The sequence below is a fragment of the Mus pahari genome, chromosome 7 (assembly GCF_900095145.1).
Source record: "Mus pahari chromosome 7, PAHARI_EIJ_v1.1, whole genome shotgun sequence".
NCBI lineage: Eukaryota > Metazoa > Chordata > Mammalia > Rodentia > Muridae > Mus > Mus pahari.
The window spans coordinates 98,961,678-98,978,556 of NC_034596.1; the positions used below are offsets into that span (position 1 = coordinate 98,961,678).

The 16,879-nt window shown below is 50.2% G+C and overlaps 1 protein-coding gene across 1 annotated transcript in view; it reads right to left on the bottom strand.

The window, feature by feature from the left end:
- Window positions 1–254: 254 nt before the first annotated feature.
- Window positions 255–16,879, bottom strand: part of Syne3 (spectrin repeat containing nuclear envelope family member 3) — a 77,576-nt gene continuing 60,951 nt past the window's right edge. The window contains exons 12-18 of the mRNA XM_029541210.1: window positions 15,606–15,767; window positions 15,241–15,413; window positions 14,906–15,035; window positions 12,697–12,855; window positions 8,893–9,042; window positions 7,839–7,877; window positions 255–600 (exon numbers count right to left, since the gene is read on the bottom strand). Coding sequence (XP_029397070.1) covers window positions 391–600; window positions 7,839–7,877; window positions 8,893–9,042; window positions 12,697–12,855; window positions 14,906–15,035; window positions 15,241–15,413; window positions 15,606–15,767 — 1,023 coding nt within the window. The 3' untranslated portion in view covers window positions 255–390. The remainder of the gene's footprint in view (window positions 601–7,838; window positions 7,878–8,892; window positions 9,043–12,696; window positions 12,856–14,905; window positions 15,036–15,240; window positions 15,414–15,605; window positions 15,768–16,879) is intronic.

The following is a 16,879-nucleotide window of genomic DNA, read 5'->3' on the forward strand; positions in this document are numbered from 1 at the left end:
TCTGGTTAACAGGCTGTCATCAAAGTAACATGTGATTTTTTTTCCTGTCCCCCAGGGATGACAGGAGGCTAAGGCACAAGTGCCACAAATCCCATTAGAGAAACACACTGTCTCGGGCTTCCATAGGCACAAAGAGACATTGTATCTGAAGTTATCTACACTGAGAGTGTACGGACATGGCATATAAAAATTCTGTACATATTCCCTAACCACACACAGTACACATTTTAGTATAAATAGACAGAAGCAGCATCGTAGAAAAAGGCAAGTTTGTTCTGGGAACAGAGGCAGCATTTGGTCTAAGGCTGCTCTGGGTGTCTGATCGGCTACTGTGCCCCCCAGCAGCCAGCCCCTGAGGGACTGCAGAAGGTCACCTGTGTGCCCAGTGGGCTAGGTGGGTGGGGGGCCGTTGTACCGAAGCATGAGCGCAAAGGAGCGGGCAAAGTTGTTGGCCAGGGCGCAGCTGCGCTCCTCCTCACCGGCCGGCAGCAGGAACAGCAACAGCAGAAAGAGCAGGAGCAGCAGCTGCAATGGCAGCGCCACGCAGCACGCTTTCTGTAGGAGAGAGCAGGGACTCCGCCACCGCTTCTGCAGCCGACTCTGTGAACCAATAGGAGATACACGTGAGTGGCTAGGAGCCTCATGGGGAGTGGGGCGGGAGGACGTGCTGAATCAACCACGTGACCGTGGCGCACTGTGAAGAGGCGTGTGATGGGTAGTCTGGGATGTCAATCTAGAGGCCACAAACCTCTGAGCATGCCTAGGAGGGAATTCTAGATTGTGTTGAGGTCAGTGGACCCAGCCTAACAGTGGGTGGCGCCATCTCATGGGCTTCCAGCTGAAGAAAAGGGAGAACATGATTAACCCGAGCACCAGCATCCATCTCTCTCTGCCTCGGCACTGTGGGCACAATGTGACCAGCCACCATCCTCACGATGGATGGTATCCTCGAACCTGTCTTCGGGTTGCTTTGTCGGGGCATTTGTCATAACAGTGAGACACATCAGCTAGGATGTGTAGCTGAGCTTAGCCAGCCATGAAGATCTCCTCAGACTCCTGAGACTATTCAAGGGTTTGGAAGAAGTGTAACAGAACAACAGATTAAGCCAGGAATGACAGAAATCCTTGCCTGGTGGACCCACAGCCCTCAAATGACAACGGCTTGTCTTAGAAAGCAAAATATACTCAGTGGAAACCACATCTCAGGCTTCAACTGTTAATCTCTTCCTGGGCTAGGTAGGCCCGCGTGGTCCAATGCCCTCGGGCAGTGGGACCGCACAGCTCCTCATCAGCTACACAATCACAAAGGTTGGTGTGTGGCCCCATAACAGCTGCTGTGTGAACCCATGTTGGACTGCTGAGGCCCAGAGGCCCTTGTGGTCTCTTGTGTCTTTAGCCATGGTTTCTTAGGAGGCGCACCATGTAGTGGGGCGGAGAAGCTTGGGTTTGTGTTGATGGAAGCTGAGCTTGTGTGTGACCTCAGGCTGCTGACTCTCCCATAGCCTTAGTTTCTTCCTCCGTAAAATGGGCAGAGGACAACTAGCCTTCCAGAGCAGTTGAAATCATTCAGGAAGCCCATGAGGAGCTGAGCACGAGGCCTTGGGTGGAGTGTGTGCACGTGTGAGAAGAGGAGCCCAGATGTTCTGGATGCACTATTGGGGTAGTGATCATGTTCACAGACAGGGGGTAGTGCCTCTGTGGTCACCTCCCGGGTGCTGTGGGATAGCAGATGGCCAGAGCAGAGAATGACTTTCTGTCATTCAGCAAAGAAAGGATGGGAGCCTTGCCTCTGGCGGAGTCCTTCTCTCCTGGATAGCTCTGAGTGGGGCATAGGTATCACTCTGCAGAGAAAGGGAGGACATGGAACCGACATGAACTAGGACTGCCAATTTCCTTGTTAGCCCCTAAAAAGAATTTGTTAGGTGTGGGGGGGTGTGGGGGTGGGGGTATATGGGTGTGTGTGCACACAAGCGCACGTGCATGCACACACACTAAGTTACAGGCTCCCTGGCTGGCATGAGTTTCTGAGAAGTCGGGTGGAGTTGGGGAGAAGAAGGCTTGGCGATGGGAGGGCTGGGATGAAAAGGAAGCAGGCCATCTAGATAAACAAGTTCAAAAAGCAGCATTTAGGGCTCTGTAGGTAGAAGGCAGATGGCATCAAGTGAGGTTGGAGGTCAGTCAGGGTCAGAGATAGCAACTCTGAGCAAAGCCCGGCTAGGTATTTAGCTGGGGCCATGGAAGAGGCAGGTTTGATCTGATTGCTGAGCTGTGTACGGGTGACGCCCAGGGAGGTCAACGACACTGCCTGCCCCAGCTCCAAATGGCCTTGTTGTCCATGGGACAGAGGAGAGGCTGTCCACAGCATTTACGGCCAGGCACGTGAGCGTCCACTGCACCTGGCAGCTGGAGGATTTTCTTTGTTGGTTTTGTTTGTTTTTGTTATTTAAATCTCAGCGCGGGAGCTATCCTCTACCATGAGAAGCCAGCCAGTGCCTCCTGAGGTTTGATATTACAATATCCCAACCCAACTACCTGTTAAAAGGCAACCATTCTCTTTCTACCAAGAAAGAAAGCAGCCGCCACCGAGGCCAGAGTAAACTCAACTGAGAAGCTTCCACGGAGGAGCTGGGGATGGCACCGCTCAGCAGGTAGAGTAAAGTCCAGCACGTGTGAAGCCCTGGGTTTGATCGCCTGCACTGGGGAAACTGGGTATGGTGGGGTCCACCTGCCACACTGTGCTCAGAAGGGAGAGACAGACTTAGAAACCTGGTTCCTCCTCACAAACGTAGCCTGGACTATGGGAGACTCTGTGGGAAGCGGGAAAAGGATGGAGTGAGAGAGAGGAAGTGAAGGAGAAAAAGGCTGCATGAGGAGAAGCTGTGCCTTCAGTGGGGAAGAGGGAACAAGGACAGCGACCTCACAGAAAGAGGGGCAGACCGCTCCACATCTGGCTGAAGCGAATGGGGGAAAAGCTATTTCTTTTTTAAAGATTTACTATTATATCTAAGTACACTGNAGCTGTCTTCAGACACACCAGTAGAGGGCATCAGATCCCATTACAGATGGTTGTGAGCCACCATGTGGTTGCTGGGATTTGAACTCAGGATCTCTGGAAGAGCAGTCAGTGCTCTTAACCACTGAGCCATCTCTCCAGCTCCAAAAAAAGCCATTTCTTGAGAATTCGAACCAAAAGCAGGGACTCCCCCAGATAGATGGGCTAAATGTGTAGCCCAAAGAAAGCCAGAATGAAACCCAATCAGAAGCAGGGATTTTGACTTCCAAGATTCCCAGGCAAAGGCAGCCTGGTGGGCGGGGGAAGTGATCGTGAACTCCCTGGGAAAGCTAGACTGGGACAAAAAAATCTAAATTCCAGCAAGGTGAAAATGGAGAAAAAAAAACCTTAGAAATACAATCAGGTAAACCTATTGCCATTCCTAGGTGGGTCTGTATACCAAGAGCCCCACTGTGCGCTGCCCAGTGTACCAAGAGCCCCACTGTGTGGTGTACCCAGGAAGTACCTGTGCCTGGACCCTGCAAACCACCCTGATTTGCCCTGGAAAACAGCAGCACCAGTCAGACCAGGCCTCAAGTGAAAAGGACATCTTCAGGGAGGGCGGCACCACACTCCGGGCCACAGAAAGGCTTGAGATGTGTCACAGCCCAAGCCCAGCTGCCACCCAAAAAAAGAACTACAATTTACGTGTCTGAGGGCTGCAGACATGCATCTGCTGGCACCAAGCTGGCTAACGCGTTGGCAGTACAAATTTAATAAATCTTAATTATTCTGTTTATGCAAACAAACAGGCCAGGGCTGCTGACGTAGCTGGAGCATTAGATGACTGGAGGGCTGGCCAAAGTAAGGGAGTGTGGAGAACCAACCGCACATAAACTATCAGCCCAACAGTGGGCATCTTTCTTCCTCGTGAACAGAAAAGAATACACAGAATGTTTTCAAGTTAGTGAGATTACAGCCTCTGCAGAAGCCACTGCTGTTCTACCTGGCTGGCTTCTGTGTATGTGTGGGTATGTGCGTGTGTGTGTGTGTGTGTGTGTGTGTGTGTGTGTGTGTGAGTGCATGTATGTATACACAAGTATGCATGTGCATAAGTGTGTGTGCATGTGTGTACAAGTATACATGTGCATAAGTGTGTGCATGCATGTGTGCACAAGTATGCATGTACGTGTGTGTACATGTGCATAAGTGTGCATGCATGTGTGTATATGTGTATGCGTGCATGTGTGCACAAGTATGCGTGTACATGTGTGTGTACATGTGTGTAAGTGTGTACATGCATGTGTGTATATGTGTGCACAAGTATTCGTTTACATAAGTGTGTGTGCATGTGTGTACAAGTATGCATGTGCATAAGTGTGTGCATGCATGTGTGCACAAGTATGCACATGTGTGTATGTGCATGCATGTGTGTATATGTGTGCATAAGTATTTGTGTACATAAGTGTGTGAGCATGTTTGTACACATGTGTTTGGAGTTCTGTCATACTTGCATTTACCTAACCACATAAATAACAATAGTCAGACTATGAATTTCAGCTTCAACTGTCCCACAGAGTCTCATCAGTTAAAGGACTGATCTCCTCACTAGCTACTTGGAGGAATAGAATCCTTAAGAAGCAGGGCTGCACGTGGCTCATCTGTAAAGAACACTGTCTGTTCTTACAGAGGACCTAGGTTTGATTCCCAGTACCCACACAGCAGCTCACAACTGTCACTCCAGTTCCAGGGAGTCAGGTGCCCTCTTGTAGCCTCTATAGGTAATGCATGCATGTGGTGCACAGACTTACTGCAGGTGAAACACAAAAGTAAACAATAAGGATAAAACAGGTGGGGGGCCCTTCCCTCTTAATAAGCTGATTTCCTCAAGCATTCTGTAACAGTAACTGAAAGGTGACTAACACAAGACGTCTGTCACTGCTCTTTCTGCTCTTGGAAGAAGTAGGGAGCGTGTCTACAGACATGTGAGGCCCTCATATACACTCATACACGACAACTGGGAGCCTACAATGTGCCAGTCAACAGGAAGGAAACTCTTCCTGCATTTAGTTCCGTGGACTTCCTTCACGAGAAGATCATGGTTGAGTCATTTGCCAAATGTCACACACACACACACACACACCAGTGACGGAGCCTGGACTTGAAGTCAGAGCATAAAACACCAGTTCTCAAAGTGTGGTCCCTGAACTGGAAGTGTGAGCAACACGTGGGAATGTTGGAAACACAGATGCATGAACTATCAAGAGCAGTGGATCAGGACCTCAGCAGGGTTGGGCGCAGCCATCTGGGCTCACCAGCCACCCCATAGGTCGTCTCTGAGTCCCGAGCTGCCATGAATGGCTTCCTTCTAACGAAGGGAGCCAGCACAGAAGCCAGATTATTATATGCCTATGTGTTTGAGTCAGTGTGGACTCACATAAAGAACCCTCTGGTTTGTCTACTCAACAGAACAATGGCTATCATCTCCTGGCTGTAGTTCAACAGGGCTAATTGTTGAACCTTGGGGCTATGAACCCTCATGGCTGCAGCTCTTCAGAGCCTCCTGACCCAGAGACTGCCAATCCCAGTTCCACATAGATGTCCCTGGCACTGTGCACGCAGCCAGGTACTCACATGCTAGGATGGCATACATTACTCTCTTGTTGGTTGGTGGGATTTGAGCACCTTAAATGGCATTCCACACAGAATCAGCAATGACTCCGTATTGACAAAATAAATGAAATGACTGAAAGGAGAGGCAGTTAGAAGGCACCATGACTGGACCAGGGATCCAGATGTGGCTAACACTTAGAATCTTTCTGACAGGGGTACATGTGTCATGTCACAGCTAGGAAGGTGGTCCAACACAAAACTATAAACATATTTAAAATACTGTGAGGGGTTTTTTTTAAGAAGAAGAGGAGGAGGAGGAGGAGGAGGAGGAAGAAGAAGAAGAAGAAGAAGAAGAAGAAGAAGAAGAAGAAGAAGAAGAAGAAGAAGAAGAAGAAGCCGCAGCTGCAGCGCTCTTTGTAACTTTGTAGAACATAATGTTATGTCTCAGTGACAAAAGGTTGGCTGCCCCTGGTCAACTCTGGCCTAGGATGCATGGATATGGACCCCATGGAGGTGCTTAAAATGCAGCAACCACAGGCAGTCTGAACATTGATCTTGGGACTTCCATCGTCCACCAGGGGCCACCAGGCCAAGCAATAGGGGTCACATGCCCTTTCCTGACACCTCTGCACTCCAGAAAGTTCACATCATTCTGAACTAGGGAGAACTCTGGACGAAACCCATCTCCCTCAGCATGCTCTGGTTCACGAAAGTCTTCCAATTAACCCACAGAGTAAGTGAAACCAGTGTTGACACTTCCATTTCACACATCACGAAAGACTTGGGAAGACCTAAGGCAAGGTCATCTTGTCCAAGGCCACAAAGCTAGCTGAAAGGCCCAGGGCTCAGCCTTAGTCTCCCAAAGCTGCCAGAGGCCAGGATTGAACCCAGGGTGTCCGCACCAGTAATGCTGACTCTGGGGCACAAGGGATCTGAAGTGACCTTTGAACCAGACTGTGCTGTGGGCTCACGTTATTACGGTCAATGTTTGGCAAGAAAACAATGGTAACACTGGGGACAGTGAGAGACAGGATTGGGGAGACCCTCCGAGCCCCAGGGAGGCCTCCAAGGCACCCTGTGAGACAATAAAGCATTAGGTGCTGAGGGCTGATGCCAGTTAGCAGTCACATGCTGGTGGGCACATCCTGTCTTCATGATGTCCCCTCCTCGGGCTTAGAGCTGGGTTAGAAAGCTATTCCTTGTCAGTGGCAGAGTGCATGGAGATGTCCAGCACGACTGTCCTGGCTTGAGTTGCAGATGTCCCCACAGAGTTGTGGTTTGGACAGCTCAATCCCTAGGTGGCTGTTCCTATTAGGGGAGGTTACAGAGACTATGAGAGTTGGAGCCTAGCTGGCTGAAGCTTATGCGGGTCGCAGTACTCAATTTATCCCTCTCCCTCTTCCTCCCCACCCCTTCTCTCTCTTTCCCTCCCCCTTCATTGCTAGTTGGCCAGGAAGTGAGTGGGCAGCCATCCTCTGCCACAGGCTCCCAAAGCAATGGCTTACTGCCCAAGTCCATGAGTCTAGAGACCAGGGCTACAATCTCTAAAACCCTGAGCCGAAGCAAATCCCTTCGTACATTTGTTTTCCTGTTGGATGTTTGGTCGCAGCACTACAAAGGGAACTGAGACCACTGAGCACCAGTCCTGACACCCAGAGCCTAGGCTGTGTCATCTGGTGTGACACCTGGTGTCACTCTAGGGGTGCCACCTAGAGGCCAGGAACTGGCACTGCTCTCACTTTTGCTGTGACCAGCACGGGAAGAGCCTGTGTCTCAGTGGCCATCAGTGAGCGCAGCCTGTCTGGCAGAGCAAAGGACTCTATCACCCTTTCTAATAAATTCCCTGGGATCAAAAAGGCCGCACGATCTATTTGCCCAGGATAGTCCAGGCTCCTGGGCCACTCCTGGTTTACATCTGCTGTCATAAGTGTAATCAGCGTAGCATCCAGTCACTCTCCAGAGTGTACCAAGGTCTGGATGACAAATTCAGGGTCCTTCTCAGTCTCACATCAAGGCTAAGTCATCTACACACACTTCAATCCCTCCCTGAACCTGGGGTTTCCTGAGAACACACACCTCGGGGTCCCAGCCCATTACAGACCAAAGCTGATTCTCCATCCCTGCTCTCCAGCTCTCAGGGAACATTCTAGAAAACCCCGCGCAAGAGTCACGGGCTTCTAGCCTGGCATATTCTCTGCCCGCTAGCTATGTGGAACAGATGGCAGACACGTACCTTCTGGAATGCAGTCAGCTCCCCCGGAGAACTCTCGGTCTATTATTTTAGGGAAGGGGGAAGAAATGGGGGGGAAAAGTCAGCTAGGCGCGTAAAACTTAAACCCCAGCAGAACCCGTAACAGAATATTCATTCTGTCAGGGGAGTATTTCGTTCAAACTGCCGGTCATCTGGACAGCCTGAGCCAGCAGGGGATCCCATTTAATGAGCTTTTTAACACACTTCAGGTCCAGGTGGCACTGTCTGGATGGCCTTGGCCAGGGATGTGGTCTATATGACCTGGGCTGAGCTGACACCTAGTGGCCAACCTGGCAATTGCGGAGCCAAAAAAGCCTGGCTTGCCTCAAGCTGTGGCTGAAAGTGGGATCCAGGGCGCCATCCTACCCACTCCTTCATGGGCCTAGGACACTTAACTTCTTTGTCTTGCTTTGGTCACCAGACCCGCTGCAAGGTTGCCCCTCTCCTACATGGGCAAGTTAGGAGGCCATAGTGTTTAACAAAGGCTATCATTACCATAACCAACAGTTTTTGTTTTTTGTTTGTTTGTTTTTGTTTTGTTTTGTTTGTAGGGACTGGAAGTCCAGGAAATAAAAGGGCTAGGTCAAGGTCAGAGGAAGAAAGGAGCTGAGGCTCAGGATTCAGCTCCCTATGGCATCCCCATGGCAACACCATGCTCCAGTGAAGGGCTATGTGGCCCTTCTAGCCTTGGGGTGGAGCTCAGCTATTTCCTCTGGAGTCCGGGGTGCAGCTATTCCAGCAGAAGGTGGTTCTAGGACCAAATGGGAAATGACGTAAAACTGTAACACAGAGGGAGTAAGACATCTTCATGTACTAAGCGGGAGTCACTGCCCTTAGCCATAGGCTCCCTCGGGGAGGTGAGATGAATAAATAATATTACAAGACCCTGAGAGCCAAGAGTGTCCCTCTCCTCCTTTAAGCAGCCACAGTGACCTGATAATATGGACGTGCAGGAAAGAACATGCATAGATGCAACTCTGTCTTACCGAGACATGGTTGCTTCCTGGGACCCCTAACCTTTCACCCCAGCACCTACCAGCAAGTGGCCAGAGTCCTTGAGCTTGGACTTGTACAGCATCCACCGGTAGCGCAGATCTTCCAGCTCGTTGGAGGGGTCCCTTGCTGGCCTCAGACGAAGCAGGTTCTCAAAGAGGCGCTGGCCTTCTGGGATTCGGGCCTCCAGCTCCTGAGAGAGAAGACGGCATCATGCCACGGCTGCCCAGTGGCTCAAGGACCCTACCTGGCTGGTAAGGATGCCAATCAAGGGCCCCCTGAGGCATGCTGGGAGATGTGGGCAGGACCAGTAATATGAGATTCTTACCATGCAAATTTTTTAAAAGGGGGGTTTTAGGGATGGAGAGATGGCTCGATGGTTAAAAATTATGGCTGCTTTTGCAGAGAACCTGAGTTCAGTTCTCAGCACCCAAATCTTGACTCATAACTATTTTTAACTTTAGTCCCAAAGAATCTGATGTCCTCTTCTGGTCCCCAAGGGCACCAGGTACACATATAGCACACAAGGGCACAGACATGCATGCAGATAAAACACTCAAATGCATAAAATGAATATTCTTTTTAAAAAATGGGCCATAGACGTATTTCTTTTATATGCACGAGCATTTGCCTGCCTGTATCTATGTGCATCATGAGTGTGCCTGCCGCCTACAGAACTGGAGCTATGGATGGTTCTGAGCCACCACGTGGATGCTGGGAAGGAAATCCAGGTCCTCTCCAAGAGCAGCCAGTGTTCTCGACTACAGAGCCATCTCTCCAGCCTTGCATCCAGAATGTCAGAGAACTCCCAGCAGGCAGAGTGGCAGTGAGGCTGTTAAACACTGACAAACTGACAAACTGGGATCACAAGAGGTTTGTCACAGTGGTCACCATGATAAAATGATCACTGAGAGATGACACTGCTGGCATTTGAGACTGCCAGTGTTGATGCTCAGTCACGTAAGCTTTATCTAAGTAGACCACAGCTTTCCCCTAGTGTGACACTTCCTCTTCCCGGAAGTCCTGAGAGATGCTATGATGTGGGGTGGATCAGGGGTCCATAGGCTGGAGCCTAAGCTTCAATCCCAGCTTTGGACCCTGGCTAAGTTACTCAGAACCCACCCCAGTGTGGGATGGACCGGAAGTCATTTTTGATATGACTGGAGTAGAGGGTGGGGAGTAGGTGGGTAGACTTGCTGGTGATGTGCGGCTCGCTCCATAGGATGAGAACACTGAGAACACGGGGCGACATTTAAAGCCAACAACGGACTAACAAACAGGGGCATCGAGTAAGGACAGAAGTGAGGCACGGGGCGGGGTCACAGCCCCACGGCAGAGCACTTGCCTAGCATGTCAGAGGTCCTGGGCTCAGTCCAAGCACCGCAAACCAAGTAAAAATAGCACAGAAGCCCCAGACATGGTCGAGGCCTGGGAAGGGAGGCCTCTGTCCAGATCTCCTTTTGCTCTTAGGATTTTTGACAACCTAGGGGGAATAATGCCAGCTTTGAAGCGGATATGTTTCTGCACCCTCACAAAGTCTGGGCCTGGCAAAGGCAGGGACTTCTTCTCTTTGTAGATGATGAGATGCCCACAGACTTGTTCTCAGAGTACGTAAGTGAATCTGGGCCTTGATTGTACTTATAACCAAGTTCCAGATCATCTTAGTGGCCCTTGAACGTGGACTCAGTGGCCCCAGAATCATAAAGCCACCATTTTTTTTTTTTGGTAATAACAAACAAAATCATTGCTGAAGGAAGAGATTATCCTAAGTCCCAAATTAGTCTTACGTATATTTTGTCCAGGACAAAAAGTAGCCGCCCAACAATGCTGGGTACCAAGAACGAAAAGCAAAAATATATACCAGAAATACACCTGAATGCCTGAGATAGCAGAATTATTTGTCAATGCAGTCATAGTAGACTACAGCCCAAATAGTTAAAAGACAAGCTTGATGAAATATCAAGGATGTGAGGGAAGCCAAAGAATGTAACCAACCAAACCAACCGGAAACCAAGTAGAACTTCTAAAACCGATCGTTACAACAACCAATGTTAAGAGCTTAACAGAAAGAAATACAGAAGAGCGAATAAGACACAGATAGAAATGGAAGGTGAGTCAGAAAAAATATTTAGAATTCAACATTCTGAGTCACAGGTGAAAGACACACAAAAGAAACAAAGGAAAAAAACACACAGTGTGTGTGGGATGTAGATGACAATGACATTTGAGAAAAGGAGGAAAAAGTATCAAGGCAAAGGTAACATTTTAAAAGACTGGCAGATATTTTTCCATAAAGGCCTACACTGAAAAATGCAGTTCAAAAGATTGCTGAACAGGATAAGTAAGAAGAAACGTGGACTCTAACATCCGACTGAGATTTCACACAAATAAAGGAGAGAAGATGCCGAGTGGACTTGATTAGGGAGGTCTTTCCTGTACAGTGGCATAGGTTTGAATGTCATGCTAAAATGTTTTCATGGGGGGGGTGTCAGGTCATATTAGTGATTCTATTGGGTCCTGGCTACCTGCAGATGGAGACTTGACCTGGGTGAAGGCCCCACCAGAAAGGAGGCCACAGAGGAAGCTGCTGCTACAGTCAGGTGTACAGCAAAGGCAGAGGGGACAGAGCATCTAAGAAATAGACTCGAGAAGGGTCTGGTGAACAGCCCTCAGGGATGGGTTAGACTAACACTGTCACCAAAAAAAAAAAAAAAAAAAAAAGGGCCTTTTAAGGAACCCCCATTGCTTCTTTGGGCCTCTCCCATCTTTTGGCCATATTATGATATGAGGAAACCGTGCAAGGTTCTGGTACTTGGACTTTCTGGCCTTTGGGAGGTGAAATTCTTGTTTGTTATAAATTACTCAGTCTGGAGTATTTTAGTATAGCATTTTAGCAGAAACAGATCTAGACAGTGACTAAACAGATGGCACAGAGGAGAGCAGTGGTGGACCGCATACAACACATGTCCAATTCCCCCTCCCCCAGCCCACCAATACCTTTCTATCACATGATGGAATCTGTTTTCCCTTTCCTTGAACCCCAGACAGCCTGCTGACTTTCTTTGTACAACACAGAAGAATCTGTGTGAGCTTAGTGCGTAACATTAGCACTCTGGTCCCTAACTGAGGCAGGCACCCAAGGGCCTTGCCTCTTCCTGCGTGCTTCCTGACAGTCTACAGCCACCTGGAGCAGTCTGGGCTGTCCCACACAAGAATGAGACAGGCATTGTTCATCTCGAGTTCATCTCCACCAACTTCCAGACCCCCACCAGAGCCACCTAGCTGCCTCACATCTGATAAAAGATCAGGTTGCCCGGCAGTGGTGGCGTACGCCTTTAATCCCAGCACTTGGGAGGCAGAGGCAGGTGGATTTCTAAGTTCGAGGCCAGCCTGGTCTACCAGTGAGTTCCAGGACAGCCAGGGCAATACAGAGAAACCCTGTCTTGAACCCCCCGGCACTCCCCCACTCAAAAAAATCAGGTTGCCCGGCAGATGTGTCTTGACCCCAGAACTGGCAGAAACAAGGGTGAGCTCAAATCACCTAGTGTCAAAATCATGAGTTAAAAATAGGTGTTGTTTTAAGCAAATCTCTATCATGGTGGTTTATGGCAGCTAACCAGTGCAAAAGCAATCAGTGGTGATATTTTTCCAATAGAAATAAAGTAGGATTGATAGATTCATGTATGGATGCATGCATGCAAGAAGCTAATTCTAAAATATTTGAGCAAAAATTTTAAATATTACTTAGACTCAGGATGGCTCACAAACTACTATTAAGTATGAAGTCCTTCGCTCGAGGAAGCCTCGATGGCACAGACACCATTAAGGGTTACTCCTTGAGACAGACCTGCAGCTTCACCTCTCTGGTCCTCAAGTCCTTGTCTGTGGCCATTCTCATTGTGATGATTCTATGAAGCTTGGAGTTTTCTGCCTGCAGCCACTGTTCAAAGTCCCTCAGGAGCTGGGGATGTTCTTCAGGGAGGTCATGTCCTTCCAGTGGGTTTGCCTGCAGGAAAGCATGTGGCCAGAGGTGAGAAAGGCTGACCGTGTGCCCTGGGGATCCCACCACAGCAGAAGGGTGAAGATGAGGAGAGGAGACCCAGGGGGACATGGGAGAGGTTCAGAGGGACAAAGAGCAGTCTCTAGTCATCTACATTTAGGGGCCAAGAATATCCTTCACCATTACCTCTGGGCATCCCTCTCCATAATCTCTCCATCACCTGTGGGCATCCACCACCATCTCTCTGGGTATCCTTCTCCATCACCTCTCTGGGCACCCCTCTCCATCATCTCTCTGGGTATCCTCTCCATCACCTCTCTGGGCACCCCTCTCCATCATCTCTCTGGGTATCCTTCTCCATCACCTCTCTGGGCACCCCTCTCCATCATCTCTCTNCTCTCTGGGTATCCTTCTTCATCACTTCTCTGGGCACCCCTCTCCATCATCTCTCTGGGTATCCTTCTCTATCACCTCTCTGGGCATCCCTCTCCATCACCTCTCTGGGCATCCCTCTCCATCACCTCTCTGGGTATCCTTCTCCATCACCTCTCTGGGCATCCCTCTCCATCACCTCTCTGGGTATCCTCTCCATCATCTCTCTGGGTATCCCTCTCCATCACCTCTCTGGGCATCCTCTCCATCACCTCTCTGGGTATCCCTCTCCATCACCTCTCTGGGTATCCTCTCCATCACCTCTCTGGGTATCCCTCTCCATCATCTCTTTGGGTATCCCTCTCCATCACCTCTCTGGGCATCCCTCTCCATCACCTCTCTGGAGTTCGAGAAGTTATCACCATCCTTGACCAAAATGCTTACCCTGTGGCCATCCTCCCTCCATGTTTGTAGAGATGTGGACAGAGTGAAATGAAAGCCAGTCCAGCTAAGTCCTTTCCTGTCCCTTGGTGGGTCCTCCCTCGTCCCCCATGTGGCTGGAGAGCCCAGGGTTCTAGTTCTACAGGCTCCTGAAGGTTGAGCTGCCTCCCTCCTCCTCCTCCCTCTTTCCCTTCCCCTCTTCCTCTTCTTCCTTCTCCCCTTCCTCCTCCTCTCTGCTGGAGTCTGCAGCTGCACCTCAGCCCCCTCTCGGGTTCTGTATGCACTGTCCCCTCTACTGAGAACATGTCTGTGGTGGTTTGAAGGATAACAGTCCCTATAAGCTCGTATATTTGGATGTTTGGTGCCCAGGCAGTAGAACTAATTAGGAGTATCGCCTTATTAGAGAAACTGTAGGGATGGACTTTGAGGTTTCAAAAGCCTATGCCTGTTAGCTCTCTCTGACTCATGCTTGTGGACCAAGATGTAAGCTCTCAACTACTGCTCTGCCATAGTGCCTGCTTGCTGCTACCATGCTGTCTGCCATGATGGTCATGGACTCAAAGGTTTTGGAACTGTGAGCCCTCAATAAATCTGTTGTTTTTATAAATTACCTTGGCGGTGGTGTTTTGTCATGGCAATAGAAAAGTAAGACGATGTCTCCCCTTCCCTCCCTCTCCTGCTCAGACTAGAGGGTTCAGCTGATATTTCATCCACACTAAAAGGGCTTCCTCACCCCAGACTTGTGTATAACATCCTACCCAGCATCAGCACATGCCGCCGCGCCTTTTAAAAGCCTGCTTGGCTTCCTGGACTCCACTCCCAGGTCTCCCATACTGTGTTCCAGAGCAGCACAGCCCATCTGCTGGGGCTTGGCAGCAATGCAGAATCAGGGTAGCAGGTCAGGACCCGTATCTCTGATCGGTTTGCTATCTGGGGTAATTTTTTAATCTCTCCCGATATAAGCTGCAGCGGGGCTTCAGAGAAATGAGGGCCAGCCTTGTCTTGGGGGTGTTCCTGACCTTCTGGTGTGATCTGAGACCTCTAGATCTCAGACCCTCAAGACCCTCAGTCCTCCAGCAATTGACTCCTTCTGCGGTCACATCAGGGGACAGTAACAAGAAAGCAGATACATCCCATGAGATGAGCATGAGGTCCAGGGCAGGAAGGGAGCTGTGAGGGAGGCCCTGACCTTCACTTGACATTAGATCTGACCTTTCTCCCAAAGCCTGGGAGACAGACTCACCCCATGCCGTCTCCTGGGTATGGGATCCTGAGGGTTGATGAGAAAGCCGGCCTTCGGGATGTTGTTGGTGAAAACCTGCTTCCTCCCCGTGTCCACCTCTGTCCTCTGCAGCTGCTGGTTTTGAATGAGACTGGGGAGACAAAGACACTTGCTCAGGGCAGCTGTGTGTATCCATCGGTCCCAGGAAAAGCGACCAGACGGGGGTACCAAGAAGGACAGGAAACTCCTGGGATTCACTTAGCAGCCAGCCACCTTTGGAGACCATCTGCTCTAGAGACCCCAGGAGGTAAGGAGGCATGGTGTGAGACAAAGTGGGGAGCAAAGAAGGCCCTCACCTCAGCATGCTCTCCTCTAGCAGCCGCAGGGCCTGCCAAGACTCCATCAGCCTTCTCAGCTCCTCCTGGACCACGGCTGCCCCCTCTGGGGAAGACTTCTTCATCACAAGCTGGCCCAGTGCTTGGAGCAGGGACAGCTGGACCTCTTTCTCTGGGATTTCAGACAGCAGCATCTATGGGAAACACGAGTGAGCACGCGCGCGCGCGCGCACACACACACACACACACACACACACACACACGCACACACACACACACACGAGGCACTGATCTGGGTTCGGGGGAGTCTCTGTAACCCACCCCGTATGAGGGTCATCCCAAATGCTGCAAGGGAATACGGCTGAGAGAACGAATGGGCACCTTACCTCGAGTCCAGCCCCCTGGGACTCTGCATCCCACAGACGCACATCCCCTTGGTGTGACTCCAACGTCTGAGTGGCCGTGGTGATCCACAGCTGCAGCTCTGACAGTCTGTGACTGAAGGTACAGTGTTCCCGTATGTTCTGCTGACACCTGTCCACGAGGTCCTGGGGCACAGGCAGGAGGGCGGGGAATTCTGAATGCTTCTTCTTTTTTAACTTAGTTTATTTTTTACGTATTCACTTTACATCCCACTCACTGCCCCCCTCCTGCCTGCCCCCTGAATGCTTCTTGAGGCAGACTCTGCTGCCACCCCAGTTCTGCAAGGCACCTAGATCTGGCTTTATGCTCAATCTACCCCAACAGGAACCTGACAAGCCGCTCCTCCCCTCTACATGGTATAGACACCACTTCTGCCCTAAGTACTTCTGAGCCTGTCTTGTTTCCACAGAGACTCCCAAGCATAGTTGAGGGCGGGGCTCCTGTCCACCATGCTGCTCTGTGAATTTGGGAAAAACAGGTAGGAATTTGGTAAGGCTGGCCACAGATGTAACATCTGACCCCGCTGTGGCTCCTGTTTCCCTGAAGAGCGAAACACTGTCTCTAAACGGTACAAGTATATCACTGTCATCGCTCCAAATCAGAAGCCATCCACAAAAGTGAAATGGAGGACACGGGCGTAGCTCCTGGGTAGAGCCCTTGCCTGGTGTGTGTAAGGCCCTGGATTTGGTCAGCATGGGGGTTAGGATGGAAAAGCTTGTGGTAGAACCTCCGCTCGACAGAATAATCTACAATATTCTACGGCAGCAAGAACAGCTCCAGAAGTTGCTGCAGAGACTAAAAACTGGGCAAAGCTTATGTGAGGGCTGAGTGCTCATTTCCAAATGGAACACTAGTATGAACCTCCGTGGTGGTTTGAATGAAAGGGGCTACTACAGGCTCATGCATTGTTCCCCCAGTTTGAAGTGTTTTGAAAGATCAGGAGGTGTGCTCTTGTTGGAGGAGGTGTGTCCTTGTCAGAGTGGGCATGTCCTTATTGGAGGGGGTGTGTCCTTGTTTGAGGGGGTGTGTTCTTGATAGAGTAGGAGAGTCCTTGTCAGAGTAGGCGTGTCCTTGATGGAGTGGGAGTTTCCTTGTTGGAGGGGTTGTGTCCTTATTAGAATGGGCTGTGTCCTTGTTAGAGATGTGTCTGGGGATGGGCTGTGATGGAAGATTCAAAAGCGCGCGCTCTCTCTGGCTCCCTCTCCCTCTCCCTCTCCCTCTCCCTCTCCCTCTCCCT